This window comes from Montipora capricornis, chromosome 3 (assembly GCF_036669925.1).
Source record: "Montipora capricornis isolate CH-2021 chromosome 3, ASM3666992v2, whole genome shotgun sequence".
Taxonomy (NCBI): Eukaryota; Metazoa; Cnidaria; class Anthozoa; order Scleractinia; family Acroporidae; genus Montipora; species Montipora capricornis.
The window spans coordinates 26,136,922-26,164,840 of record NC_090885.1 but is presented as its reverse complement, the minus strand read 5'-3'; the positions used below and the strand labels follow the sequence as shown (position 1 = coordinate 26,164,840).

General features: G+C 39.6%; 2 protein-coding genes across 2 annotated transcripts in view; both read right to left on the bottom strand.

The window, feature by feature from the left end:
- LOC138042684 (uncharacterized) overlaps positions 1 to 14,807 on the bottom strand; it is a 20,115-nt gene extending 5,308 nt beyond the window's left edge. The window contains exons 1-12 of the mRNA XM_068888640.1: positions 14,359 to 14,807; positions 11,576 to 11,923; positions 10,431 to 10,703; positions 9,995 to 10,033; positions 9,504 to 9,563; positions 8,664 to 8,753; positions 7,169 to 7,243; positions 5,902 to 5,955; positions 4,208 to 4,273; positions 3,075 to 3,185; positions 1,764 to 1,820; positions 13 to 69 (exon numbers count right to left, since the gene is read on the bottom strand). Of these exons, the coding sequence (XP_068744741.1) occupies positions 13 to 69; positions 1,764 to 1,820; positions 3,075 to 3,185; positions 4,208 to 4,273; positions 5,902 to 5,955; positions 7,169 to 7,243; positions 8,664 to 8,753; positions 9,504 to 9,563; positions 9,995 to 10,033; positions 10,431 to 10,703; positions 11,576 to 11,923; positions 14,359 to 14,422 (1,294 nt within the window). The 5' untranslated portion in view covers positions 14,423 to 14,807. The remainder of the gene's footprint in view (positions 1 to 12; positions 70 to 1,763; positions 1,821 to 3,074; positions 3,186 to 4,207; positions 4,274 to 5,901; positions 5,956 to 7,168; positions 7,244 to 8,663; positions 8,754 to 9,503; positions 9,564 to 9,994; positions 10,034 to 10,430; positions 10,704 to 11,575; positions 11,924 to 14,358) is intronic.
- A 1,145-nt stretch (positions 14,808 to 15,952) lies between these two features.
- On the bottom strand, positions 15,953 to 27,734 carry LOC138042682 (meiosis-specific nuclear structural protein 1-like). The gene is made up of 14 exons (XM_068888638.1): positions 27,563 to 27,734; positions 27,079 to 27,300; positions 26,278 to 26,337; positions 24,738 to 24,805; positions 23,405 to 23,507; positions 22,724 to 22,953; positions 21,225 to 21,300; positions 20,571 to 20,711; positions 20,244 to 20,293; positions 19,317 to 19,374; positions 18,452 to 18,574; positions 17,358 to 17,492; positions 17,140 to 17,265; positions 15,953 to 16,289 (listed from the first exon to the last, which is right to left on the bottom strand). The coding sequence occupies exons 1-14, from the start codon at positions 27,563 to 27,565 to the stop codon at positions 16,182 to 16,184; spliced, it is 1,503 nt and encodes a 500-aa protein (XP_068744739.1). The 5' UTR covers positions 27,566 to 27,734; the 3' UTR covers positions 15,953 to 16,181.
- Positions 27,735 to 27,919: the final 185 nt, after the last annotated feature.

The window sequence follows — 27,919 nt, the reverse complement described above, 5'->3', positions numbered from 1 at the left end:
TCGCAGTCGTACCTACTGGTGTTCCAGTGATGTGGCTGAACAGATGTTTACTGACTTTTTGCAACACACCTTGTTAGAGAGAAAAGTATGATTGTAATTCTCAGTTACAAGTCTTCAAAAAAACGTCTTTATAACCTACTCTCTCCAATCTTTCTTATGTTGTCCTGCTTTTACAGTTTCCCCGCCATCCTTTAACAAGAAACGGTGGCTGGTTTCTCATTGTCTTTAGTACACAAGCAGGATTTTTTTTTTATATCCAATAAAACACGTGCTTCGCATGTTTTTAAAAAAGGCTTAAAATACTCCTCCATATTTAAAAGCCGTCTTGACCAATCGTGATGGAAAAAAGACTATTCCTTCGTGAAAGGCGGTCTAGCTCAGTTCGCCTGGGAATCGAAAAATACTCTGAACAATAAAGAAAAACTAATTTACCTAGGGTTGCATAAGAAGACGCGCCAGTCCAGTTCACATGGGAATCGAAGAAATGTAATTCACCAAATGAACATGAAGCATTATGTAATGCCATTTTCCATCTATTTACCCCGCTATTTTCCTAGTAGTCTATAGGGCCACGTTCAAATCCCTCCCCTGGCTTTTAGGTTTGTTGGGTGAATAGCCCACTTTCGATATACTAAAATTCAGTCCAAAACAAAGGCAGCATTTCGAGGCTCTGGGGAATAACCTCGTACAAATCCTTCTATTTATTTCCCAGAGCCTCGACATGATGTCTTTTGTTTATGACTGAATTTTAATATATATAGAAATTAGGCATAACAACTTACTCACGCGTCTAGAAAAATTCATCCGATTGGTCAAAATGGCTATTGAATATTTAACAATTATTCTTTGAAATCGGGGTGAATAGTGGTAGAATATTTACCGAGCCGCAAAGTGGCGAATCCGATTCGCTCTGACGAAGGGCTAACGCTCGGAACGTCAGCTTTTAGTATCTCTGTACGGAGGCCAATTTACATTATCAACTCCGTTGATAAAACCAAATTTTTGTATACTACTTCCCCACCGACGCAGCACCACAGTTTCTTTAGAAACTACCCCCTTCTCAAAATAACAGACAATTATCGTCACAAAGTGTCCCCCAAATGCTGCTCCTTAAATATCGATAAACAGGTGCAATTACCCTAAGCTAAAAATAACGTCAACTTTACCCTTACTTAAGTAGAAAATGCTTAGAGTCAAAGGAGACCTTCGTGTTGGATGTCAAAATTAGGCGTGCATCCAATTACAAATGGAGCGTTGAGCAGACGATCGAAGCGACACAACACAACACGTCCAAAGAGTTGCATAATTGTATCTCTTTGAATAAGATACGCGGTCCTGTCGACCGGTGCTATATGAGCGCATTGAACGCTTCAGTTTGATAGTTGATACAACTACTAAAGCCCATGAAACGACCAAAGCAAAGACTAAGATTATAATCCAATTCAGTCACTCCAGTTCCTCACGAGCGTGCAATAGGACATTTTACAGTTGTTTGCTTAGTGACCTAGCCTATGAATGGCTGCGAGGTTGCCGATGACCTTGTATTGATACATACCTCACTGCTTTTCTCAAGTAAATTGTGTTTTTGTAATTCAAATTTCAAATTACATTAACATTAGAAGAGCACAAAGGTTGGTATCAAAGTAGGGTCACTGGCAGCCTTGCTTCCATTCTTAGGCCAGTTAATTTAGCTACAACTGTAAAATGGTATATTGATCAACTCGTCATCAAAATCTCTGTTCGAAAACTCTCAATTATCTTACTCATTAACTTGGCGTTTTCCTGGGGTGAGAGTCTTCTCTGATCAAAACTTTGATACCCTAAAAAAGAAAAAAAAAAAAAGAAATGCAATCCGGATCAAACTTTGAAAAGGGTTGCTGTCGTGTTCTGTGCAAACGCTACCAACACGATAGTTGTTAACTTCGAAACGCAACACGATCTCTTCCTCAAATGCAGGATTATCCGTCATTGTCAGTTTGCCTTAAATGAAGTATCATCCTCCATTTTGATCACTCTGTCCCAGGACTTGTGGTAGCAAATAAAAAGAAAAAAAGTAAAAGCAGCCCCTGGACAGGATTTGAACCCAGAGCACCCACTTTGTAGAAACTGTTTTTATCCTTAACCACTAAAGATCAACTGACTAGAAAATGTGCCGATTATTTACCAAAACTAATTAGTATATATATAAAATCATTGCTGAATAAGGGTTAAGTCTGAAGCTTGATTTTAAAATGGTTAGCTTTCTCTTGAAGTTTGGTAACTGACATTTTTCACCGTGTAAGCTTGCTTCTTAGCGGGTGTTAATACACGCTTACAGCGGCACTTTTGGAAGAAAAAAATATTGAAATTAATAAAAAATGACACCCTCGCAGTTAGTGATGTGGTAGTCTAGTGTATAAGTGAAGGGGTTATTAATCATACGTTCCCATGTTCGAGTCCAGATGTTTGAGGTTCGGCTTTTAAAAGAAATATGTTCATTTCCCATGATCCCTATCAAGCTTTCAGTGTCCAAAATGAACGATAATACTTCACTTGGAAGAAAGTGACAATTAAGAATAATCCCTCAATTGATGGAGAGACTTGGTTGCGAAATGTCATGTTTTGATAGGATACAAGTTGCTTGGCAACGGGCGAAAGTGCAACTGAAAAAGTGGTAGGCAGCTTCTCCTTTCACCCGTTGCCTAACAGCTTGTATCCTGTCCTTCCCACGACGCATTACACCTTTCGATCATTTCACGTCATGTTTTGGGTTTTTATGTTAAAACGCTACGAATCATGTCGCCAACAAATCCCAGCATTTTGAAAATTTTGAGCGGGATTTTCGAACATATCTTAAGCTGCTTTTATTTAAATGAGGTGCCAAGGGTGAGGCTCTTCACGCTGTTAACTAAAATACTGCACCTCTTTCGTACGTGCCCAAGACTTGGACATTCATAAGGCTTCTTCCAGAATACTACATCGCACTTTCATCCTAAGTCAAACAATGTGGGAATCGATGGAACCATTTGAACATGGGAAAAGGGGAATTCTTTAGTTGTTATTTTGTGAGACAAGAGAGGTTATATTGCTCTTACCATTGTAGGGCCTTGTCAAGGCGTTGTTCTGAAAGTTATAGTTTCTGTACTTGTAATTGTTGTATTTGTAATTATAAGGCCATATCGGTCGTCGATAAGGAACCGCATATGCTGTGGGTTAAAGAGGGGAAAGATCATGTGAGTCGAGTGCTGAAGAATTTTGTCTTTTGTTTCAAACTTGCAAAGGGATTGTCATGGTCCTATGCATGGAGTCGTCAGGCAAAGCTATGGTACAAGGAGAACGAGCGTTATGTGACAACTTAGACATAATTTCGTAAGAGTCATGTGTAACCGGTTCATATACATATTAGGAGTGTAATAAGAGTTGACAACTCTTGATGCGTTTCAAGAAATGTAGCCTGGGAACAAGGTATCTTTTGGCAAGGTATCTTTTGGCATCGCGCGAAGGCGGCAAATTTGGAGTGTCCACCCGCGTGTCACTTTCGTGTAGCATAGCGCTTAATATGATCCCAGGGATGTCATTAGGGGCCGTAACCCGTAACACCTGTTACGGGTGATGGTTGCTGCAGAATGAGTATTCATAAGTAAAACAAATTGAAATTTATTTATAAACATTTACCTTCTAAAGAAAATATAATTGCTGCCTTGTGTTGCTTGTGTTCCTAATTCTAAGACGTGTTTTTGGTAAAAAATCCAAACATTTTCTGTAAAAAAACCTTTGGAGAACACCCCTGATCCATGGTTGTTGGATTCCGACACCATTTTCAGCAACAAAATCATTATCAATGCACCGCACTTGATATAAATGGGATTCCGCTTACCATTTTTCACGGTTCTGTGATGCATGACCATTTCCGCTTCCGCGTGGTTAGTAAATATCTTTATTCATTGTGAAGTTTATCTTTTTGCTCTGTTTTATTGTCATCACTTTTTGATTGAAAAAATAAAAAATTGCTCCTCAGAGTGCGGGAAAATGCATTTCCGAGGATCTAATTTTACGAATTTTCTGGGGTAATGTGTCCCCAGACCCCCCAAGGGCCTCAGGCCCTTTGGGCTTTCATTTACATGGCCTTTGGCTATGTATTTACATGTCGCGGGTGACATCTTGAGTGTTACACCTGCTTCAAAACTTAATGACAGCCCTGGATCCGACCACAAAAATTTTAACTCACTTGTTGCTTGATAATTATATCTTGGAGTGGTTGGTAGCAATTGAAGCCCATTGGTGTTTACCCGGTCTAAATAAAAGGAACATGAAAAAATGTTGTACCGTGAGACTAGATTGCCTTCTCTTGTTAAACAAAGGCTCCTTGTGTCAGAACGACACAGGGCAACGGTAAGACGTCACACTCATTCAAGAAAGCGTCGCCCGGGAAATTTGAAATTGAAATAGGCGATCCAAAAAAAAAATCCTTTTTTTTTTTTAATGATACAATAATTTTTTGTCAAAATGCTTCGAACGAAATTGATTGCAAACATTGTTTTCTCCAGTTTGAAGTTATTCTTTAGTAGGACATGACAACTCCTATAAACAAGCAAATGCTATACAAGCTCTTGATCCCAAGGATAAATAATTGGTTCTGTAAGACTCTTTTGATTCCTTTTTTTAATTTCCCCAAAACAAAAGATAATGAGGGGACAGAGAGAGAGGCTCAGGGCGTTGGCCGGGATATGTCATGTCCACGAAAGTTATTTTTAGACGAGCGGAAGTCTTTGTTCTAGCGGACGTCTGCCTTCCGAGACGTCCGCATGCAGTCTTGCCTCGCTCACAGGTTCTTAGCGAAAAGAGAAAATGGCGGCGCACGTGGAAGGCTGATGAATATTTATTTTCTTTCCAACATCAGACCGAGGTTGGCCTGCATGCGGACGTCTCGGAAGACAGACTTCCGCTAGAACAAAGACTTCCGCTCGCCTTAAAATAACTTTCGTGGACATGACATATCCCAAGGGCTGGACCTGGAGCCTCCCTCTCTGTCCCCTCATTTTCTCTTGCCCAAAATTAATGTTATCGGAACACCGTTTTTGAATCCTTGGGGGTGGAAGACCCATGCGAAACGCATGCCCCAGCTAACTGAGAGTCCGCAATTTTGATGAAGGAGGAAAATCGCAGTTCCCAGAGAAAAACCCTCGGAATCAGGTTGAGATTCATTGGAACTCAGTTCAAATGGGAGGCGCGGTTGGTGACCACAACGTCAGCCTGAGTCCTCCTCCTGATTGGCTGGAAAGGTCTGGTTTTGCGGGAAAATCAATTTAAAAATAACGCGTTCTGTGAAAACGATGTGACACAACTATAACGAAGTTGTGCGCAACTAGTAATTGGATGCTAGTTAACAATTACACCCGTAGCCCGCAAGGGCTAAGGGTCAATAGCCCATGAAGCGAAGCCGAATGGGCTATTGACCCGTGGCCTTTAGGGCGAAGGGGTCTAATTGTTTAGTATCACCCAACTAGTCGGACAGAAAAGGCAATAATAAATTTAGCAAATGCAAGTTAAAGAAATATTTATTTGGGAATAAAACGAAAGATAGCGTCACGCTTTTCGCTACTCGAGGACTATTGATAATAGTCCTCTAGTAGCGTAGCCAATTAAAATGCAGGATTTGCATTAGTCCACTAGTTGAATGATACTAAGTAAAATTAGCCCTTAAACACCCAAACCGGCCAGACGATTATTTTACTCTGTCTAACGCCAGACGATTTTACTCGTCAATGGGGAATCCCCGAGAGTCAATGGGTTAATGTCACACTAAATAAGAAATGCACGGGTAAAAGACAGTGCGCATGCGTGAATGGGACACAATTACCAGTATTGGGAGTGTGCGCTGCTGTCTCTTGCAGATTTGAAACAACCAAAAATGCTGCTTACATGGTGTTGATCCATAATACCGCTGATATGTACCTGGTGCGTAGAGTGCTTTTCCTGAAAATGTGGGAGAAAGTGTCTGTAAGTGGACTGCATTGGACTGAAGGAGTAGGCGTTGGATTCTTAAGTCCCTATGACGCTTATTTTTTTTCACCGCTTTTTAACTTTTCGTTTAAATATTTAAAGTCTCTGGAGTGCAGTAAATCAAAAATTTCTCCCTCATAGTGTATTCACGCGTTTTAGTGGGCCTTTGATTTTTGGCCGATCCAGTTGGGTTCTGGTAACTATATATAATGACGTCAAAGAAGTCAAGAATGTAATTTCAATCGGAATCGTGAGAACATTCACGGCATCCGAAGGGTAACTGTGGTCCGACATTTCTATAAAGACTTAGCTCTAGATTTTCAACAAGACTTTTATTCTTACACTTTTGCACATTTCTTTCTGAAGAGATGTGATCAAGTTACGTCTTTGACGTCATTAGTTACCAGGGCCCAACTGGCTCGGCCAAATTTTTTTTCGTTTAAATCAAACGCCCGCTATTAAAAACGTGTGGATACACTATGAGGGAAATTTTTTTGGAGTGCTACAATCCAGACACTAGATATTTAAATGAAAAAAAAGCAATCCTTTGTCAACTTGTTTTCAGATTCGATGTGTAGACGTCTTTCCAAACCTCTCGTTCTCAGTTATGTTATTTTCTATTATGGGAGATTCATATAGTTATTCATATATCTTAAGCTGAGAAACCCCTAGACACAGAACTTATCCATCAATAAATTCGACCAATGGGGAACATGAAAAAGGGGTTACACTGCTGTTGATGAGGCTGAGAGCAGCGCACGTAGGATTCTCGTTTCCCACTGGAATCAAATAGCAGCTGTGTCCCCACACAAACTCCACCTTTTCTTTTTTTTTGTCCAGTTCCTCAATAAAATTAAATAAGTCCGGTGTGTTCTCTTATAAAGCTTGGTTCTCACTTGTGCGACAAGCACAAAGATGAGTGGTATACGCAAGCGCAGTAACGTAGGAGAAGATCCAGTAAGATTCAAGATGGTGTGCGAATCGTCTTGCTTGTGCTTATGCTTAACTCTCGCCGGTTCCCACTTGTGAAACAAGCACAATCGTGAGATAAGCAAAGGCGCAAGGAAATGAAAATTTCATTTTCTTGTGTTTGTTCTCATGCTTGCCTTGTGTTTATGCTTATTTTACGCCCTTTCCCACACGATTTTTCTTCTGCTTGTATTTGTGCTTGTACGTATCGACAAACCTCGATAAATTGTAGGATAACTTTGAAGCTTAAGTCTGTTTGCCTTTTTTTGCTGAAGTAACGCCGCCATCTTTCCTGTTAAAGTTAAAAGACCATTTCTGAGTTTAAAGCGAGCGTGAGTGCGAAGTTTTTCGGGCATGAAAATTATCTTTATCTTTTATTGTGCCTTTCATAAGAATGACAACTCTAAAGTTCGAATAACAGTTAACGATTACATTTTGTTTTTCACTGCGTGTCAACCAGATTTGCCGCCATAGTTAGCGGACAGTTTGAAAGACAGAAACCGACAAATGGGATCATTCGAAATCAATGTTGGGGTGCATGGATGGCGCAGTGGGGAGAACACTCGCCTCTCACCTGTGTGGTTCGGGTTCGATTCTCAGCCTCGGCGTCATACTTAGGTTGAATTTGTTGGTTCTCTTCTCTGCTCCGAGAGGTTTTCTCCGGGAACCCTGGTTTTTCCCTCTCTTCAACAACCAGCATTTGATTTGACTTGCGTTTATTTGTTGATTTCAGTTTACAGAGTCCCAATGCAATTAAAACTCATGTGCTTGAAGACTAGACACTTTAATAACATTTCTTTCTTTTCCTTTCCATTCACAATGAGGAATGTGACCTATATATCCGTTCCTTTGCAATGATTGACGGAAGCGAGAAAACAAACGGTTGTTTGGAATTTGAACTTCAGTTCCCATGTTTATGAAAGGTGCAGTAAAATAAAACCGAAACCAATTTTTAAAGGCTGAAGTTAACTGGCCCATTGAAAGATACCAAACCGGGCGTTAAGTACAAACCATGAGTAAAGTATATACTTTCGTGTTCATTTTACCTCCTCAAATAGACATTCCCTTTAGTGCAACAATGGTTTGAATTTCCCTCCCACTATTTCGATCAACAAAATTGGGTATTAGTCGTTGTGTGATCGCGTCCACCTCAGGCTTCGAACCGTTGTTCAGCGGTGTACGCAAGCCAGGAAATGTACAAGACACGCGTGCCGGCAAAGCCATTGTTTTTGCTCATTAAGGCTATTATGCTGTAACCTTCTAGATGACGTCTACGTCGTCGTCATGTGGCCACCTACAGTCATGCGCCGTCGATAACTGGCCTTTTAAAAGTCTCTTCCAACAACTTTGAGTTTCATTTAACACATAACAGGCCATTTTACAGTTGTTTGCTCAGCGACCTAGCCTATGAATGGCTGCGAGGCTGCCCGGTGACTTCTTATCGATGCAGTCCCCACTGCTTTTATCATGTAAATTGTGTGGTTGTAATTCTAATTAATCTATATTAACATTACAAAAGCACAAGGGTTTGTATCAAAATAGGGGTCACCGTCAGCCTCTTGTATCGTGTTTGATCATCGCTGTAACCAAGAGATTATTCATAATCTCTTGTTGTAACTGATGTTCATAAAAGTGAAAACGAACAAAAATTATTGAAGTAGAAAGGGCCTTTTCAATGAAAATCTGTTTCCTATTTTAAGAACTTGCGTCACCTTTTTTGTTCCAGAGATGGGCTTTGTACCAGGCCACGCTGCGTGCCGATCCTCCTGTCGTCCCGTAGCGTGATGGATATTTTGCTCGAGCTAAGAATGAAAATCTTCATTTAGATTCACAATAACCAATGAACAGGAGCGAACAACTAGCACGCCCAGTTTAAGTGGCCGTTTTCCCAGATGTAGCCATTTATGGATTGCTATTTCCTACGTCAATTCAAACGTTACATTTATGCACCTGTAGCGTAATCGGAGACCTCCTTTATTGATTGGCGAGAGCAGGAGGTTCAAACATAGATGGTATGAGATAGTCTGAAAAGACATGTGCGAGTTGATAAACTTCCACCGGTGTCGGTACCAACTGAGAAAGAGGAGGTCTTCCTATTCAAAGTCGATTCATATATCTCCTGTTACTAACGGCGACGACCATAAAAAATTGGATTCAATCGGAATCCAAAAGCCTTCATGAAATTTGGGCGTGGTTATTTTTAGGTGGTCAGTCTTGGCGGACGGGGGATAAACAAAAGACCACTGAATATATCATTTCCGAGTTCATGTCTGCCTCCTCTTCAAAGCGAGTCTAAGTGCAAAGTTTTTATTATGAAAATTAGTTTTCATTCACATGTAAAGTAGACCTATGTAATTACCATCACAAAAACGTCTTACTTAGACTCGCTTTGATGAGGAGGCAGACATAAACTCGGAAATGGCCTTTTTCTGTCTCAACATGTGCTATTGAAAGCATATTACAATTGTGGAACATTCTTTGAGTCATCTTATTTGAAAGAAGCCTTGATGTTTCGAGAATGCATATTCAGTGAAAAAAATGTAACCTCATACCGTGCATCAGCAGCTCCCATGGAATTGCACGGTTTGAAGGAATAAAATGTTTCTGCAATCCTGTTTTGAAGATATGGAATAATAAATACAAAGATACAGATTGAATACCGACCATTGCAATGCTGACCCGAGGCCATAGACCATTTTCGAATTCTCACTGCTGGACCGGATCTAGCATGAATTGGAGGCTAATGCGGGCAAATTAATTGGTGTGAAAAAAGATTTGCCCACATTAGCCTCCATTTTATGCTAGATGCAGTCCAGCCGGGAGAATTCGAAAATGGTCTGTTGCTAAAAATGAACACGTTTGTTTTGGATGACTGGCGGCGTTATTAAAAACTTTTCTTACATCATCCGTTCACAGATGGGATTTCTTGTCCTCGTTTTGTCAAAAATTTAAGGGTACTTTTGTTTGCTATCGCTCAGATGGATGGGGGTCAAAAACTGTTTGCAGTTTTTCGATCGTCTGAGATGCGTTCCTCAGTCCTTACCGGGTTGAGGCTGAGCTTGTGTTGTTGAATCCACAATACCTGAAAGACAGATTTGAAAGAAAAGCTGAGGTTGTCAGATTAAGACAAATAGCTCCCTCGAAATTCTGCACCTCGGTTCGGTTGCATCTTTTTGTTTGGAGAAAATTATGCATGTGAGAGCAGGGACCCCGGACAGGGACCCGTTTCTCGAAAGTCCCGTTAACCCTTTTGGGCCAGAAAATCCATTTGCGAACCTGCCATCCGCTTGTTTTAAAAGTTGGTGTTTAAGTATATCTCAGATATAACTAAAAGCAAAATGGCCATAGAAACGGGTGACTTAAAACCTCTCCCTTTTAAGACACAGAGGGAATTGTAACACCCGAGAATCGAAACGATAAAAAAAGAGAAACGTGCCCTGGGCTTGTTCACGACAGCTGATCTCATCTGAGACTTTTACCTGTCCAGTATTGAGAAAATGCCATGAATCCACCACAGAGTTCATAAGAGTTATCATAACAAGGCATATTGCACTCCTTCTCGTCAACTTGATTAGCTTTGCTGTACGAATTTCCACAGAAGCAGAGATCGGAATTACGTAATGCTCCGATACTGAAGCCTTGTGACTTGCACGTGTCTACGCATGCACCGATGGTGGCCGGGCGAGTTGGAATGTACACCTGAAGATCTCTGGGAAGGTTGTCACGGAAACAGCCAAGGTAGGCGGGCTCATCTAGCAAGTAACAGAAATTGGAGCAGCATAATTTAGCAACACATTAAAGTGACTTTTAGTCTATTGAGCACTTCTAGGGATTTTGGGAAATATGGGAACCTGGCTAACTTGAACTGGGGAACAGGGGAACAATATCAAAGTATTTTAGGGAACAAGGAAACAAAAACAATTTAAAACAATTTTAGGGATAAAAAAGCTAGAAAAAAGTTTGAACTTGAAGTAATTTGGGGAACAAGGGAACACAAGTAAATATTTAAATGGAACAAAGACGCCCCCCTTCTTGGGAAGGCCTCTATCACAGCTTATTTGTTCCATGATTTTTGGCTTTTCGGCGTTGACTTGTTGACTGAGGACAATTTCTCAAAAAAGGGATATAAATTATTTCTAAATTTCTGCAAGAACCCATAACCAGGAGGCTACAAATTCAATACTTGGTTTATGTTACTGCATTTTCACAGGTTAAGCTATTTTTAGAAGAGTTCCCAAATAAGACTTGTCTTGCACGGGTGACTATTCCCCATCTCATGGGTAGTAATTTATCATGCAAGACTTGTGATTAGCTGGAAAAGTCTGGGTTCGTAGGAAAGTCAATTTAAAAATAACTCGGTTTGTAATAATGCCGTTCCACAAATACAATGAAGTTGTACGCTCCAAGGCATGGGTTCCTGTTTTTTTTTTTTTTTTTTTCAATCTACAGGAACGGACAACTTTAGAGAAATGACAGCTTGTTCAAATGGAAAGGAGATCATTTATTGGCAGTTCAGCAGAAAGAAAAGCATGAAATCCTCGCATGGTTTGCAGTATCTCCCTTAAATAAAGAATGGCCTCCAAACGGTGTCATTGGAGGGATTCCTTCTATTTAATTCACTTACCACATATGCGTGATTTATTGAATGCTCTCAATTGGTCCAAAGTGTGCAGTATTTCATCTCCATTTTCGTAAAGTATCACAAATCGACCGTTCTTGATGTCCCGTATGTATCCAATCACAAACGCTCGAGACCTGGGTCGATTGACGAGAATCTGGCTTCCCCAAGGCAGTTCGTTATGATCAGGAATTCGGTCGACCACGATATCCACATCATCACGCGGGCTGTAGGCCTGGCGAGCGCCATTATCAAATAATACGTTAACTCTGTTAGTTATGGAGTCAATCTCACCCTTGTAATAGTTTCCATTTTTCCAGCGGCTGATAACTCTGGTAGAGGGCTCCAGGCACTCTTTAAAGAGATGTGATATCATTGTATTAACCACATCATTTAAGATACCATAGTGATCGCATCGCGCGCGTCATCTCGTGTCATGTCACACAAAGATATTTTTTATCACGTCTCAGGTTGTCACGGCTACATCATGTTAACCTCTTATGTTGTTATGCTATTACCTTTTTATGTCAGAATGTGCACATAACGTCATCATGTCAAAATGTTCTCGGAATTCATGTTCACAGTGTTTTATTTCGCATGCACAAGGAGAATCATTGGTCAAGCTCGATTAGGTGCAATCTTAAAAGACCACTTTTCATTGTGTACTTTGTAATCAAATGTTGATTTCCTTACAAGGACAAACGGTTGGTAAGTTAAACGTCAGCAACACAAAAGCACCGGTCGCACAGAGGTTTTCCAATTCAGCTATCGATATCCAAGAAATAATGATAAAAACTTAGCAAACTAGTTTCACCTTGGCAAGGAAAAATATAAACGACTATGCTGTCATTCAATCTTACTCTGGAATTTCTGTCATCATTACATCTGCTTTGCTGTGATTCTTGCAATTTGTAGAGTACTCTTGTTCAGTTAGATAAGTTAAAAGAAAGTGATTACTATTGTACTTCCTCTTATTATTATATTACCATTGTTGTTATTATATATATATATATATATATATATATATATATATATTTATAAAATAATAAGGATAGTACGCGCACTCTCATTGGTCAATAGCTGTGTTTTAGATGAGAGTATGGAAACACGGCTGTGACATCACACGAATTTTGATTGTTTATGTATTGTCAGACGCGCGTTTTGATTGGCTGGAAGGAAATATGAGCTGTATCAAGAAAATCTTTTTCAATCAAGAAGTAAAAAAACCAGGATTTTCCTTCATTTGTCCAACTATCTTTGAAAAATATTTTATAAAAGCAATAGAGGACTTTTTCCGTTTTTCCATAGCTTCATCTAAACAATCGAGGGAGTTGGGAGAATTCTCGGCAGTTATGCAAACCCTCGACTGCGTCTCCGGTTTGCATAACTGTCTTGAATTCTTCCAACTCTCCCGAGTGTTTAGATGAGGCTATGGAAACACAGAAAACGTCTTCTATTGCTTAAATATATATATACATTGGCAAAAGTGAAACAGCATTTAACCTACGGTTAAACAATCACAGAAACCATATTAAAAAGGGAGTGAGTAGCTGCGAACTCACTGAACACTTTTTACAGAACACACGAACTCACGACTTTGACAATAATGTTACCATTACCATCATAGAACAAATCAAAGAAGATATTTAGAGACTGACAAAAATAAAGAAGTCCTTCGAGAAAGAGAGATTTTCTGGAAAAGAACATTAAACTCCATTTCAGCCGTATGGACTAAACAAAAGGACCGGATAAAGTTTTTACACAAGAGCCTTTATAAAGTTTTGGGTACATGAATTGTTTAAAACATACGTTATAAAGGTTGTAAAACTCTTAACCTATTAGAAATGCTAATTGTTTACAAAACATTCTACTCAACATCTAATTAAGCAACATGCATTGTATTACGTCACACAATTACCAATTAACCAATTAATACTCTGTAACAATTGCACGTTAAGGCCCCTGAGAAAGGCAAATGCCGAAACGCGTCGGGTCTTGAATAAAGCGTTGAAAACGGAAGCCCATTCTCCATTGTGCGAGTTATATATATATATTAAATTACAGGGACGCGGAGAGGGAGGGGTTGGGGGTATATAGAGCCCCAACCTTTTTTCTACGGTGTTTTCTCCTAAACCTCTTCCCCCTGCCATCACACTACCGTGATCCCCCCCCCCCCTCCCCCCCCCCCCCACCCACCACTTTCAAAAGTGCTCCACGTCCCCTGAATAGACTCAATGTTGTATCCAATTTAAATCTCCCGGGGTTATTAAAGATTCTTTGTGTGCTGCATTTCATCATAATGTAGCTTACACATTTAAATGATATGGAAATACCTGGCACATAAGGTTTTATTCCCAAAAGGTTTGAATTGGGACAAATTTGATCCATTAAAAGCAAAATCTCTTTGATTGCTTTCCATCTTAATATATGTACCCATAAGTATTTAAGGCATATGAACGCTTTATAAGGCACTCATATTGCAGACTCAGGCTAGTTTCAAGTTTCTGTCAAACATTTAAGATGTTAAAGAATTTTAACTCCACGTCCAAATATGTATATTTTCTAATTTTTCACTTTTAAATTGTGGTCTAATCTTAGACCACTCCGGGTTTCCTTTAATTATCTAAACATTTGCTTGGTTCTAAAAATGTTTTGTGTTTAATTTGGAATTTGTTTGATTCTCTGCCACTAGTTTACTAGACGCAAATAAAACAATTTTAGTTTTCATCTCATGCAGCCCTCTCTTTTCCGGGGAGATGAATTTGGATGTGGAGACTTCTTTGACTTACCAAACGCTTGGGTCACTTGAGCTGGGAAAATCAGAAACAACAGGACAACCAACGCGAATCTCATAGCATCTCTAATCAAGCTAACCGGTCGTGTTGTCCAAAAGACGCTGGGTGTAATCTTTGAAGAATATATATCTGCCCTGAGAAGTCGACCAACGGCACCTTGTACTACTAATATAACTAGCGTATCTCGACCTCCACCGAAGAATCAAATACTGACTTGACTTTTCATCTTCCAAGAAAGATCACTCGTACAATGAAATATGATCATTACGCTCAACCACATCCAAAGTGTCCTCCGTTTTCTCCGTGGAAGGGAGACATTTCATTTAGTAAGCTTGTTTTACGCGCGAAACCATTTTAAATTTAATTTCTTGGTTAATCTTTTTCTTTCCACGCCGCTGTAACTCAAACAAAACTCTGATATTCTTTGGGACTAGTCATAATTTATGGATGACTGTTTTTGAAGACGCTATCTGGAGCGGGTTGACTTCTAATTGGACCTTAGAGAACAAACCAGTTTCAGCAAGTGTTTCATTCTTTTTAATATAGCCACCAGCGACCTGATTTGACCTAAAGAAAGCAAAACCCAGCGTGAATCTCAACGAAATCCCAAATCCCAAATCTATTTTTGCCAATATTTGGCGAGCCAGGGGGCTGATTTTAATAATCAAGAATTCTTATGGCAACAGTATAACTGCTTTCAATTCCTGCTCCCTGGAAACAGTTATATATCTTTTGTAAAAATGTTCCGAATTTTGAGCGGCTGTCATGCGTCAAAAAGGCAAGTGACAAATCTAATAAGTCACTCCTAAAACATGTAAACAATACTAAACGATCACATCTTAAGAAATTTAAAATAAGGCGGAGAACTTAAAAATAGGCTTTCACACTTCTCCCAAATGAAACAAGATTGTACTTCGAAGGAGTGGTGCTGATGCGGATATGAAATATGCGAATAACGACCCATTACCATTTAAGATTGCTTACTATTATAATTGCCGCGAAGTTTTCGTAGTTCTTTTACTTTTATTTATCACAGACAATAACCCGCGTTGAATGAGGTGAAAGACTGCGAACACTCAGCCATTGTTGAATCTTTTTCGCCCGAAGTGAGAGTGGTTTTCATTGGCCAATCACAATATACAAAGACAATCATTGAGCCAATCATGAGTGCAATCGAAACAAAGCGCGGGAAAGTGTGTGAGCAACTCTCGATTCCATTGGTTTTGCTTTTGAATTGCCTCTGATTGGTTGAGAATGTGACGCAAGATTTTGAAGCCAATCACCAAGCTAAGAATGATTGCAAAGTCACCTTACAACACTAGCTCAATTCAAATCCGCGGCGGCGGGCGCGTATCCCACGAATACGCCGTCCAGTTCGTCACAGCGAAAATCATGTGAACGGCGAAGAAACCGCGATGTTTCAGCACCAATCTTCTCGCCGCTTCGCATCATGATCTTCTTCGCCGTTGAGATGATTTTCATTGCCAGAACTGTAGAGCCTGCTTGAAGACTATGCGCGGTTGAAAAAGCTTCACATGGCATCACACAGACCAAGAAACTGAATGAGGGGGCCAACAGAAGACAGTTCTTTTTCATCTCAAATTTTATTTGAAAATATCGAGCCTTTATAACATAGACCTTTATTTACATGTTAACAGACTACTTCGTAATTTGCGTTCCCATTTTCCGATTAACAAAGGGACGACGCAAGTGTTTTCATTGGGAACATCGAGGCCATCATTTTAAGAGCTCAGAATACAAATTTCAAAAGCCAAATTGGTCTAAATTCGACAATGTAACAAATAAGCCATCTGTAGTTAATAGCTTTCGTCGTCGTCATCAAAGTACCCGTCACGTTTAGGTGTATAGGCATCTTTGAACTTATCGTCAAACAAATCCAGGTCGCCCTCGTCACGCAACACACCCTGAAGAGCAATCAAAGTCACAGTTAGAACAAGCACTCTTTCCAATCCATGTACACTGTTACTTAACATTATGATTTTTATCTTACATCAACCGAAGCTCGTTCGGGAGATTTTATGGGTGTACCCACAACTTCACACATGACAAAATATTTGTAAAATTAAATTACTAAGCTTTTTTCTAGAGCCTCATTGATAGTCGGCCGAGATTTTTGCGCTTATTTTAATCACCTCAATACCGTTGACCCGGTACAGGACAATTGAACCTGGAAAAATAGCAGGACTAATGTCCACTCCCCTTTGGGGAGGGAGTAGCGGAAGGTGAAAGAGCAGCAGCCTAACGGAAATATGGCGCCATGAAAATCCCCATTCCCAACATACTAGGCTTTTGCTTTGCGTCACGCAAACTGATCAAACTGAAAAATGTAGGAAACGACTTGAAAACCGAAACACTATGACTCTAGACAAGCTTTTCTCTTGTGCCACACTGAATGTCGGACACTGCGACCTTGAAAAATAGCAGAACTGTGTTCACTCCTCTTTACGTAGGCATTGGGGGGGGGGGGGGTGGGGGGAAGGAGGGAGAGTAAGCAAGCAGCCTAACGGCTAGCTACATGTACATGGCGCGCTGACTCTCATCACAATCGACATTTGCTTCGTGTGACGTACAGCAAAGTAAGAACTGTAGGAAACAAAAGCCGAAAACCACAACAACTAAGAACGAAGGTTACTCTACTCTGTCCAGTTCCCAAAACGGGAGCCACAATGGCATTTTACTCACCCCCACCCCCACCCCCACCCCCTCCAATGGAAGGTCATTGTAAAAGTGAAACGTGATATTGGATACACTCACCTTGGGTAAAAAGCCAAGTAGTTTCGAAGCGTGTTCTTTAAGCAATCTCTGTCTTTCTTGTTCAATGACCTGTCTCTTATACTCGTCCATTCGCTCTTGTTCCCGACGGGCTTCAAGTTCTGCTTCCTGTAAGCGAAAAAAAACGTAATGATGGGTCTTTTGTTTTTTAAACGTTTCTATCAACAAAGCAGCAAATAAACTACAGCTTCTTTCTTTACCCTCTCTCTCTGGAATTGCAGTCTTCTGTCTTCGATTAGTCGTTCAACAGCCTTCTTGTGCTCAAGCTGTTTCATGCGTCTCTTTTGCGCATTCATTTGTTCAATTCTATCATCTTCGGCAAACTTCTCAAGCATCTGACAAAAGAATTAAAACAAACTTTAAGAAATTTCAATGCGCACAGAATTCTCAGAGGGTCTGGCACACTTTTTATGCTACCAAATTTTAACTTAGAATGGCGCCATAGATCATTTAATTTCTGGCTACCACCCCCTTACTGTACGTTAGAAGCTCCAAGGATATTCTCATGTTTAAACGTCTTCTAAATAAGCATATCTTTAAATCCAATAGTTAGATATTTGAAATGTATTTGTACATAGTTTATACATAAACAGATGCCTTGTAATAGTAATTTTTATTTTTTTGTATATATTTTATTTTCACGTACGTTTAACGAGTTAAAAAAAAAAGTATAGACCGAATGCATAAATGGCGACCACAAAACTATTCTTTTGTTTATGTGCTAATTAGACTCACTAGACTCGTTTGCATGAACAAAATACAAAAAAAATGTGGCTTGAGAGCGAGGCTAGGGGGTCTAATTAGCACAAAAGCAAAAGAATGCAGTTTTGGCTGCAATTTATGCATTCGGTCTATTGTAAATTGTAGAGACCGAGAGACAATGAAGCAAAGTAAATTTAAATTCATCTCCCCAACTGAAAAAAAAAAACAAAGAAAAAAGGACCAAGTATTACTGTGACATCTATTCCGTTGAACATTGTCGTTGAAGACCAACCTCGACTCTTACAGAGAGGTTTGGATCGCCAGTGCCCCTCAAAACAATGCACAGGAGACTGGCACGACTCACTGATATGCATTAATTTGTTATACATCTCTAAACTTCATAATCTTGCTAACTGACTGGTCAACGTGAAGGTATGTATGCAATATACGAAGCGGCGTCTTTGAATTTTACTCGGGTGCCAACTTTATTATTCAGTCTCAAAATACTCTCTCAGTATCACCCTAAGGACCTGGTTTCTCGGTCGTTCAATTTTTTCCTAGTAAATTCGGTTAGCATCGTTGAGTTCTGTACCTTCCTCCTAAACTCGTCTTCTTCTTCTCTCTCTGCTTGCCTCTTCTGCTCCTTGAACTCCAGCTGCTGTCGGCGCGTGCTCTGTAAGTCCAACCGCTGACGAATCTTGTTCTCGATTGCCATCTGAATGATAAGCAAGCAATCACAAATATCAATTCTCACACAGCTGAGAAACTGCAATGGTATTGTTACGTACACTGATTTGAAACCGTGCGTCCTTGGAATCATCCCTACCTTCAACTGCGTCATTTGACAAAACAACAGAATTTCATAAAGGTTTCACTGACCCTGTTTGTTTGCTTGTTTGTTATTTGTTTGAGGAGTTTAACAGTTTTGGCAGCTATTCAGCTGATGAGGACCTGCTATACCCACCCACCCATACACTAACAAAGGGAGGCCACAACACCGGAAATTTCATCCCCTAATATTCTCGAATAGTGTGTGGGTTCTTAACGTCCCACAGCGAACTTATGAACATGGCAGATATTTGTGAGCCGGGGCCTACGGTTCAGGGTCCTTTTCCGAAAAGACTATAACGTCTAACCATTTGCAAATGAAATTAGAGAGGAAGCACTTTCTCCTCAGTTATTTCAAGATCCTGAGTTTTGATTCAGTAAGGGTTCGAGAACCCGCGACCTGCCGCATGGCAGCCCGATGTTCAACCAAATGAGCCACCGGTGTCGAAACGAGGTCTTAAAATATATTAGAAGCAATTTCTCTCCTATAAGTGCCGCTATAGGTCCCATTCGGAAAGTAGCACTCGTCATAACACTACTTTAAAAAAAGTGCACACCCATTGCCAATTAAAGAAGTTCTCGAGCTTACATACTGTAGCTCACTGCCTTCACAATTATTTTTCCTGTACCTTCTCTTTTTGCCTCTCCAGCTCCTCTTGCTCTTCAAGGTAAAGTTCAGTTCGAATTCTGAAATGAATGTTTTAGTATTTAAGTCGTTCATCATCGTCATATCGTCTTTATTTACTACACGAAGATCGCTCCAATCAATCTGCGGCATTAAAACCGAAAACAGGCTATTTGCATGCCTGCATGTTTATTTCCTTCTCTCTACTCTTTTCGTTTTGTCGAGAGCCGCTCGCCTTCCAGGGATTTGTCCCAGGTTCGAATCAATCACCGTATATTGATTCATACGTGGATTAAATCTGCGTTCCTCAACAACCTGGATATTTAGGGTACCAAGAATGCCTTTGTATCTTTTGTAGAGCGTGAGACTTCCTTTTCTCTTCTTTCTCTTGGAAGACGCATAAAAAAGCTTTTAAGAAAAAAGGGTCATGTTTTAATATACTGCATTCGAAAATATTAGAATAGAGCCTCGTGCATAATCAGCTCCGGAGGTTTAAGTTCGAGTAGTCAGAATTTTCCCTCTTCAGAAAAAAAAAACGATTTGTAACGTTGATAAGTCATTTAATTACTCATCTAATTACTCATCCTGCTGTGTAACGCATGGAGTGGTTCTCAATTGATTGTCGAAAGTAATTAGTGAATTACTTTGATTTTGCATTACTTCACTCGGTGATTGGTTCAAAGTTCTCGCGCCACTTTTTCAACCAATCAGAAGTGAAACCAAAACCAATCGTGCCTCGCGGGTGCACATTTTCCCGCCCTTTGTGTCGGCTACGTGCAATTACTTAATTGGTTTACTGGATTGTCTCCGCCCTTTTTGATTGGCCAAAGTAATTACTTTGGTTTTGGTTTTACGACACTCATTTGAAAACCGCTCTAACATCATAAAGATGAATGAATTGGAGTTTTTAATGAAGATTACTAAACTGTACCTTTCCAGTTCCTCCCTGGCCTCGTTTTCTTCCCGGATTTGTTTGGAGAGCTGCAGCAAAAATGGATGATTAGGCTCGTGAAGTCAAACAAAAGAAAACACTATACTAAAAAACAAACTTGTTTTAGCGGCGCGAGTGGAAAGAGGGTAACGCGCGAGGTGAGTACCTTCTCCTCTTTCCGCGCGCGAACTGCCTGCGAACGACTGTCAAAGATGCAGGATATCGCTTCCGCCTCTCATTTCACAACTCAGGGGCTTACTACGCAGGATATTGTAAAACAGCTGATTTTTCGGCTGATAAGAAGTCTACTGTATATGTTGTTCTCACCTTATGCTGTACAGCCGCCATGCTCTCTTCCTGTTGCTTCTTCTTCTCCATTCTGTCCTCTTCTCTTTTCTGTTGTTGTTTAGCAAACTCAAGAATTCGCTCGTTCTCTTCTTCCATCAACTGACGTTCATGTTGCTTCCACTGAAAATAAGCAGACGACAGGGACTGTTCAATTCAGAAATCAGTTAAAACAGGCGACCTTTCTTTACCAAGTTAAACTTCGGTGAAATCCAAGCCTGCTCTGAATCATCACGAAGGTTGATGTTGGGAAAGCAAGCCGAGGGACTGGGAGAGAGGGGGGAATTTGAAAAATAAAAACATACGACGAGGGCGGGGTTAGGTTTCATTATGATCTCTAAAAAGTTACTGAAGACGCAGCCCAACTTTGTGCGCCATTGTCTGGCCGTATATTGAGGACATGCAGTGGCAATCATGCACAGCACGACATAACCGCCATACTGGTGCATTACTTGAAAACAGAAAAAACAACAACACAACCTCGTTCCCAGGGTCGTTAAGATGAGAGACCCTGGGAACGAGGTTGACAACAACAAAAGAAAGCGGCCACGTTGGTGCCCTAAACGAACACTCTATTTGTATGAAGATTCATTTTCTATTGCAGAGATTTAGCTGGTATCGCTTGTTATTACAAACCTCTTCTCGCTTGGTTTTGAACTCTTCGATGTACCTCTGTGTTGCCCTCTGTTTCTGCAGTCTATTTTCAAGCTCCCTGGTGATGAAAGACGAAACTTAGGTCGTGTTCTATTGGGATCAACTGTTTCAGCCGCAACCGGTTTAGGTTGAAGCGGTTGAGGTTTCCCTCTAGAAAACTTTCCAACCGTTGTCGGTTGAAACGCGGTAACTCCTGGGAACAGTCATTCCCAGACTTCTCGCGGCCGACTTTAAAAAGCCAGTGTGAACGACAGCGGTTGCTTCCCATGCTTTTTCAACCGTTTCAACTGACTTTGATGCCGGCTTATTTTGTTTCGCCCTCGCCGAATGTTTCTTTCCGTCCTCGCCAGGAGCCTGTTCGCAGGCTATGATGCCGGTTGAAAAGGTTGATCAACCAAACCAACCGAAAACGGTTTTTTCCCAATAGAACAAAAAAAAAAAAAAAAACCCAACCAACCAAAATAGAACACGACCTTAATATACAGAACTTGCAACAAGACAAAGGTCATTTTTCTGCCGGCGTTAGATGCAATATTTTATTACGTGGACGGGAGTGTATTACCCGGAACTAAAACCACAACATTCGGTAACCGAGTGGCATATTTTTCGTCTGTAACACGAGTGGTCATAATTACTGAGGAACGACGTCACGATTCCCGCCTTTTTTGTTTGTATTAATACCCAGCATTAATTTTGTATCAAAGCCTGCTTTTCAATCTCTACCATGTATATTTATTGTCCATATAATAAAGACAAAATTATACCTTAGCTCAAAGATATGAATTCGTGTTCTCGTGGCAAGAACAATATCTCACGAGTGGGATAAATCAAGCAATATCTCACGAGTGAGATATTGTTCTTGCCACGAGAACATAAAATTCATATCTTCTTGACACTGTGTAATATTATCTATTTAGTGAGTATCACCCAACTAGTGGACCAATACAAATCCTGCATTTTGATTGGCTACGCTAGTAGAGGACTATTAGTAATAGTCCTCGAGTAGCGAAAAGCACGACGCGTTCTTTCGTTTGATTCCCAAATAAATATTTCTTCAACTTGCATTTGGATAGTAGCCAAGGTTAAAAAGTTTTCTGCGGCTGAATTCACAATGGTTATAAATCCATTTCGTGATTGCAAATGACTGTATGCGGAAAGGATTTTTTTTCTACGTTTTGCATGGCTAAAGATGCCGTAGTATTCCGGTGCCATATTGGCAGCCAAACCACCAATGAAAGCAAAAAATAAAACAAACTTTTGCCCTGGAATCGAATATTTGTGAACCTTAAAAGGCAACCTGATTTCTCTTTCTTTGACTTGATTTGTGTTAACTGTTAATTTCAGTTTGCAGTGTCTTCCCAATTTGTGCTCCAGCGCTAGAACGACTAGACACTTAAATAAAGTTCCTTTCCTTTCCTTTCCTTTCCTTTCAGATTTCCATATCCCTCCTTTGCATTAGTTGGCAGTTTTTGCGTACACACCTTTGATCCTCTTCATAAATCTTCCTTACAATTTCATCAATCATTAGTTTCTCTTTGAGGAATTCCTCATAAGCGTCCTGTTTCCTACGTTCCTTCTCTGCTAGTTGTCTCTCAAGCTGCTCCTGGTACTGCACACTCTCCTCCCATCGTTGCATCTCCTTCTCTTTCTCAACTTCCAGGGCTCGTTTGTATTCTTCTTGCATCTTGGCATGAATCCGTTTTTCTTCCACCTAATTTATCATATTAAAAATAAATAAATAAATAAATAAAAGCATTGGCAAGTTACAATGTTTCACTTTAATACTGACAATCGTAATAAATGATTCACTTTTCTAAGCGAAATGAAAAAAACTGCAAGTGCACGACCAACGTTGTTGTCCCACAAATTTCATGATATCAAAATAAGTTCGATATTTATTATTATTTCTGAATCAAGCAACAAAATAAAACTTTGAAATTTAGTAGGTTAATCAGTAGAATACTGTCTGCTAAACTGGCCCATCAATTATTGCAAGCTAATGACCACAGACCGTGCGGACAGTTGAAAGAGAATTTTAACACCTCCAAGAAAATACAGTCATACAAAATGCGCAAAATCTCCTTAGCCCATATAACTCAAAAGAAACCCTTGTAATGTTTAGTATAATTTTGAAAAATCCATTCGGCACCAAAAAGACCAACCTGATTTTGCTCTTCTTGAGCAAACCTTTCTGCCAACTGCGCTGCCCTTTCACGATTCATGTATCCGGATTTTAACTTAGCCTCAAGCTCTCTCAACTCAACACTAAAAGTGGAATGTTTGCACATTAAACAATAATATTTTATTTCAGTCATGACAAAAGGACCCAGCTATCTGTTTGGAGGGACTTGGAACCACTAAGAGTCTCCTGGAAATTCAATGGCTATTTCTGTACACAATAATAACACTTTATACGTGTACGCATGAATTGGAAGTTGACTCTATTTGTGTATCACTGGAAAGGTCTTTTTAAAACAATTCATAGCCACAACACCTAATCACCTAGAACCCTACTCCAAAAAAAAGCTCATCAAAAAATAATGCCAAACAGAAAAAGGGTTACCAACTAGGAAAGAGGCTTAGGTCACAAAAGAGAGCACTGACATTTGCATAATATTCTTAATTCCCAACTCCTAGAGCAGGAGAGATTTTTATCTGGGTACTTTGGTTCCCCATCACCAAAAACCAAAATTTGATAAAACTAATTGTCCAAGCATGATCAAACTTTAAGCAGCAAGTGGCAACAACAGTGTTACACGTACGTAGCTGTGGTGAAAAACTGATGCAATTAGTACAATTCAATGCAAGAAATGAGGGCAAGAAAAAGTATGGGAGATAATTTTTTTCCGTCTGTTTTCATTATTTTCATTTAATTTTTAACAGCGACCCTTAACAGTTCATCGCAAAAGTTATTCTTCATTAAAGCTGTATTCATTTGATACAAAAAATATTTAAAGATATGGTGGATATTCAATGACCAAATGGACTCATCCAAGCTGCGCATGGGATGAAAGCATGGCTCTTTCTTCATATATTTTTGACGTTAATGTGACTGTACAATGAAAGGATTTAACTACATGATGTGAATCACATCAAAGGCCACAAATAACCCTTGCTCACAACAATGTCTCCATTAGTTCTGAGTGGTTGTACAGTGTATATGACATCCAGCATGAGCTTGGAGGTTGATTGGTAAAAAATACCATCTGGGACATTAAAGAGGTCATCAGACATTCAGTGTCTTTACTATACACCCTAATAACTGGTTTTGCTTAAAATTTGGACACCACCTGTAATAATAAATGATGATGATGATGATAATTCATATTGCATCATTTTATTGAGAAACTAACTAAATTAACTAACTAACAAAACTGAATTATAATAATAGAGGTTATGGGTACAATCAACTGGTCTTTCAAGTAAGTTACCGTAACCGGTAAATAGGACAAGAGTACTCATCTCACTGTTAAGTTCTCTTGGCTGGCACAGTACCTGTTTTCTCTTATTTGCTGCCTGAGCTTTTCCTCACGCACCCTCTCAAGTTTTAGATGTTCTAATTCCTAATGATAGAGTAGGATACACAAAACGCAATACACATGTCACTGCAAACAATCTTACTGACTGCTCAAATGCATAATTATCAATTGAATATTATATTAATATTGCTAGTCTTGTATGCCACCATGGAGAGATTTCTCAATAATGTTAGGTGCCCCCAATGTTATATAATCCTATAACAAAAAACAAGTACATTTCTGCTTCCTTCTTAAAATTTTGAATTAATATGTTTGCTTATCATCCCACTTTTTAGAAGACAGTTAAATTAAAGGTACTTTGAGAGCACTTTTTTTTACAGTCAATGGTCTTACAGCTGTTAGTACTTTGCAAACAACCCTGTTAGGCCTCTGAAGGCTCTGAATGTGAAGAAAATAAAAAAATCTTAGAACTGTACTTTCATATGTTATGGTTCAATTTTTTACTTGGTTCGAAAAGTTTCAAACTAGTTCAACCTTGATTTTCCTATGTTTCAGATTATGATGGAGATCGAATATTAGACAAGGAAAAGTCAGAATAATTTTGATTGAACTTGTTTGAAAAATCTTAAATTTAACTCATTGACATCTCAAATGCCCTACGACGCACCCAGTTGACGAGTAAAATCATCTCCTGCTAGACAGAGTAAAATCTGTTTCTTAAGAGTCTCATCCCCAGGGGTCAACGGGTTAAACCAAGAAAAAATTCGAACCACAACATAATGTTATAAATTCACAAGACGTTCCCCCTGATCAAGCTCTCTAATGGTTTTGACCATCAAATACATGTAGAAAGACTTTTAGTAAAATCTTCTCAGAATACTAACTGCTTGGTGACTACCTGCAGTTTTAAAGCTGAAATAAGGAGGAATTTTGGATGATGGTTGATGGTTGTTACAATCTTTTTACTTGCCCTGAGAGCAAGAGTCACTGGAAGGCGGGAGCAGTGATGTCGCTATTAGCGCCGGCAGCCGGTGAAAAACGCTACCTGCGAAATGGCTGATTGCGCGCTGAATTTTGGCTGTTGATCGAAGAGACTGAAAAGATCGTAAATTATTCTCTACAAAGTTTAAAAGTCATTCTGTGTGTTAACAAAAAAATTGAATATCTGATAGTATACGGAATGTATGAATATGATATGAATGTATGAATGATATGAATATCTGATAGTATTATCACTAGAATTTATCGATACTGGAAATGAAACAAAAGCGGTCTTCGAAGTACAGTGAGCGTGTCCTCTCTTTCCAAATTCCGCATATTTGCAATCTGGAAGAATGCCAGGTCTTGCGAGACATTGGGAACAAACTTGTTACCAGGTCCCTTTGACGCTCAGAGCATGAACTTACCGCCTAAATAGCACCTTCGCCTGGATGAATTTATTCTTAGCTACATGAAATGTACATCCTTGCAGGAGATGCACTTAATTCACTCATAGGTCATGACAACACATTTATTATCTCCCAGATAACTCGCTGACATCTTGGAATAACACTAACCTTGGCAAGCCTTTGCTCTTGTTCCTGTTGTCTATGTTGGAGTTCTTTTTGCTCTTGTTGCTGAAAAAAAATTATAACTATTTACTTGATTGAACTGACAAGTGGCTCTTCCTTCGTTCTAAATTGGATCAGTAAGGAGCATCAAGTAAAAACCTAAGTCCACTCCACTCTGTCCATGGTTCTTCTAGTAGCTTTTAAGCAAAACCCATAACTTGATAATCGCAAAATTTAACAACTAAAGTAATTTACCAGTAAGGCTGCTCTAGACATTAACTCGGCCTGAAGTATTTTGTAGCTAATTAACTTTTTATTTTCTCAATTCTAGATGTATTCTGAATGCATGATTTTTGAATGAATAAACAGTTATGAACTTTAGGTATAATCCATCCAAGATTGGAAAGCAAGTTCCAAAACACTGCTTTCATTGGAATGCAACAATCTATGGGCAAACTCCTCCAGCACTGTACAAAGCTATTCTTTTGTAGCTTAGTACAGTGCTGGAGGTGTCCATAGCTTTGTATGGTTTACAATCTACATAATTTATTGCCTTTGAACTTCCTTGAGTAGCACCTTACTTCCCCCCCACAAAGGTCCAAAAACACCCCTCCTTTTATTGAACCATGTTGTCTGTGTAAAAGTTGTCTGCCATAAATGGCTAATGCAACTGGGGGACAGAGAACTGGAGTATGAAAAGAGGGGAGGGGAGTATGACAAGACGGAAAACATAAGAGGATGCAAAACTAAAAAGTTTCGTAAGACAATTTTTCACATATTGTAGAATCTACATCAATGCATCTTTACTTTTCTTATTGCCTCATCCATTTCTCGTTCGTTTTCTTCCTGCCGACGTCTCCTTAGAAATCTTTTATTCTCAATCCTTTCTTCGCTGGCCATGTTTGCTTCCAAAGTTCTTTCCTGATTGATTCGTTTCATCTGGTCTTCCCTTGCAATCTCTTTCCTCCTGTTTTCAGCCAGTAGCTTCTGTTGCTGTGCATGACCAAGATTCATTCGACGCACCGAAGCCTAAAACCCATGAGGAACAAACATTCTGTTCTGAATACGAAAGAAGTAAGCTTACTGTATAAAGACACGTAATTTTATTTACCATTGAAACAGTTGTAAATAAAATAAACAGACAAATAGGTAGCAGGCTAATCTAAACCAGTAGGTAAGAAACAAAAGTGTTGGTCCTTCTATGATGTTTTTATCATTTAGAGTAATATTTAAGCTAATATTGCTATGGATGGCGGACTACTCTAGAAACTCACTGCTCTAGCGAACTCACCATAATTCCAATCTTCGAAACCTAAAGAGGATCGAATAACAAAAAAAGCTTGTTGTTTCTTTCTATGTCCCCAGGTGCCAAACAAAGAGAGGAAAATGCTCAAAAAACGCAGAGAAAGTTGTTTCAAAATGTGCAAATTTTGTTGCTGTAACAACCATCTCGCTTCCGCCTCGTTTTCACGCTAGTTCTTGTTTCTCTCGGTTCAGTACTCACCCCAGGTTCTTTAGTTCATGCTCGGTTTTCCTGCTGTTTACACTTACTTTTTGCGGCAAAAACAATAGTTCTTCTAGCCCAATATAATTGTTGTCATGGAGACTTGAGCGTCTCAGTGGGATTCTTTTCACGTTTTTCTAGCAA

Bases quoted from the DNA above. Each gene is read 5' to 3' on its own strand.
- LOC138042682 (XM_068888638.1), bottom strand. The intron at 24,806-26,277 runs GTTAGTGTTATT...CTCTATCATTAG, and splicing joins AAGAGCAAAGGCTTGCCAAG to GAATTAGAACATCTAAAACT. The intron at 18,575-19,316 runs GTACAGGAAAAA...CTTATCATTCAG, and splicing joins TGGAGAGGCAAAAAGAGAAG to ATGGCAATCGAGAACAAGAT.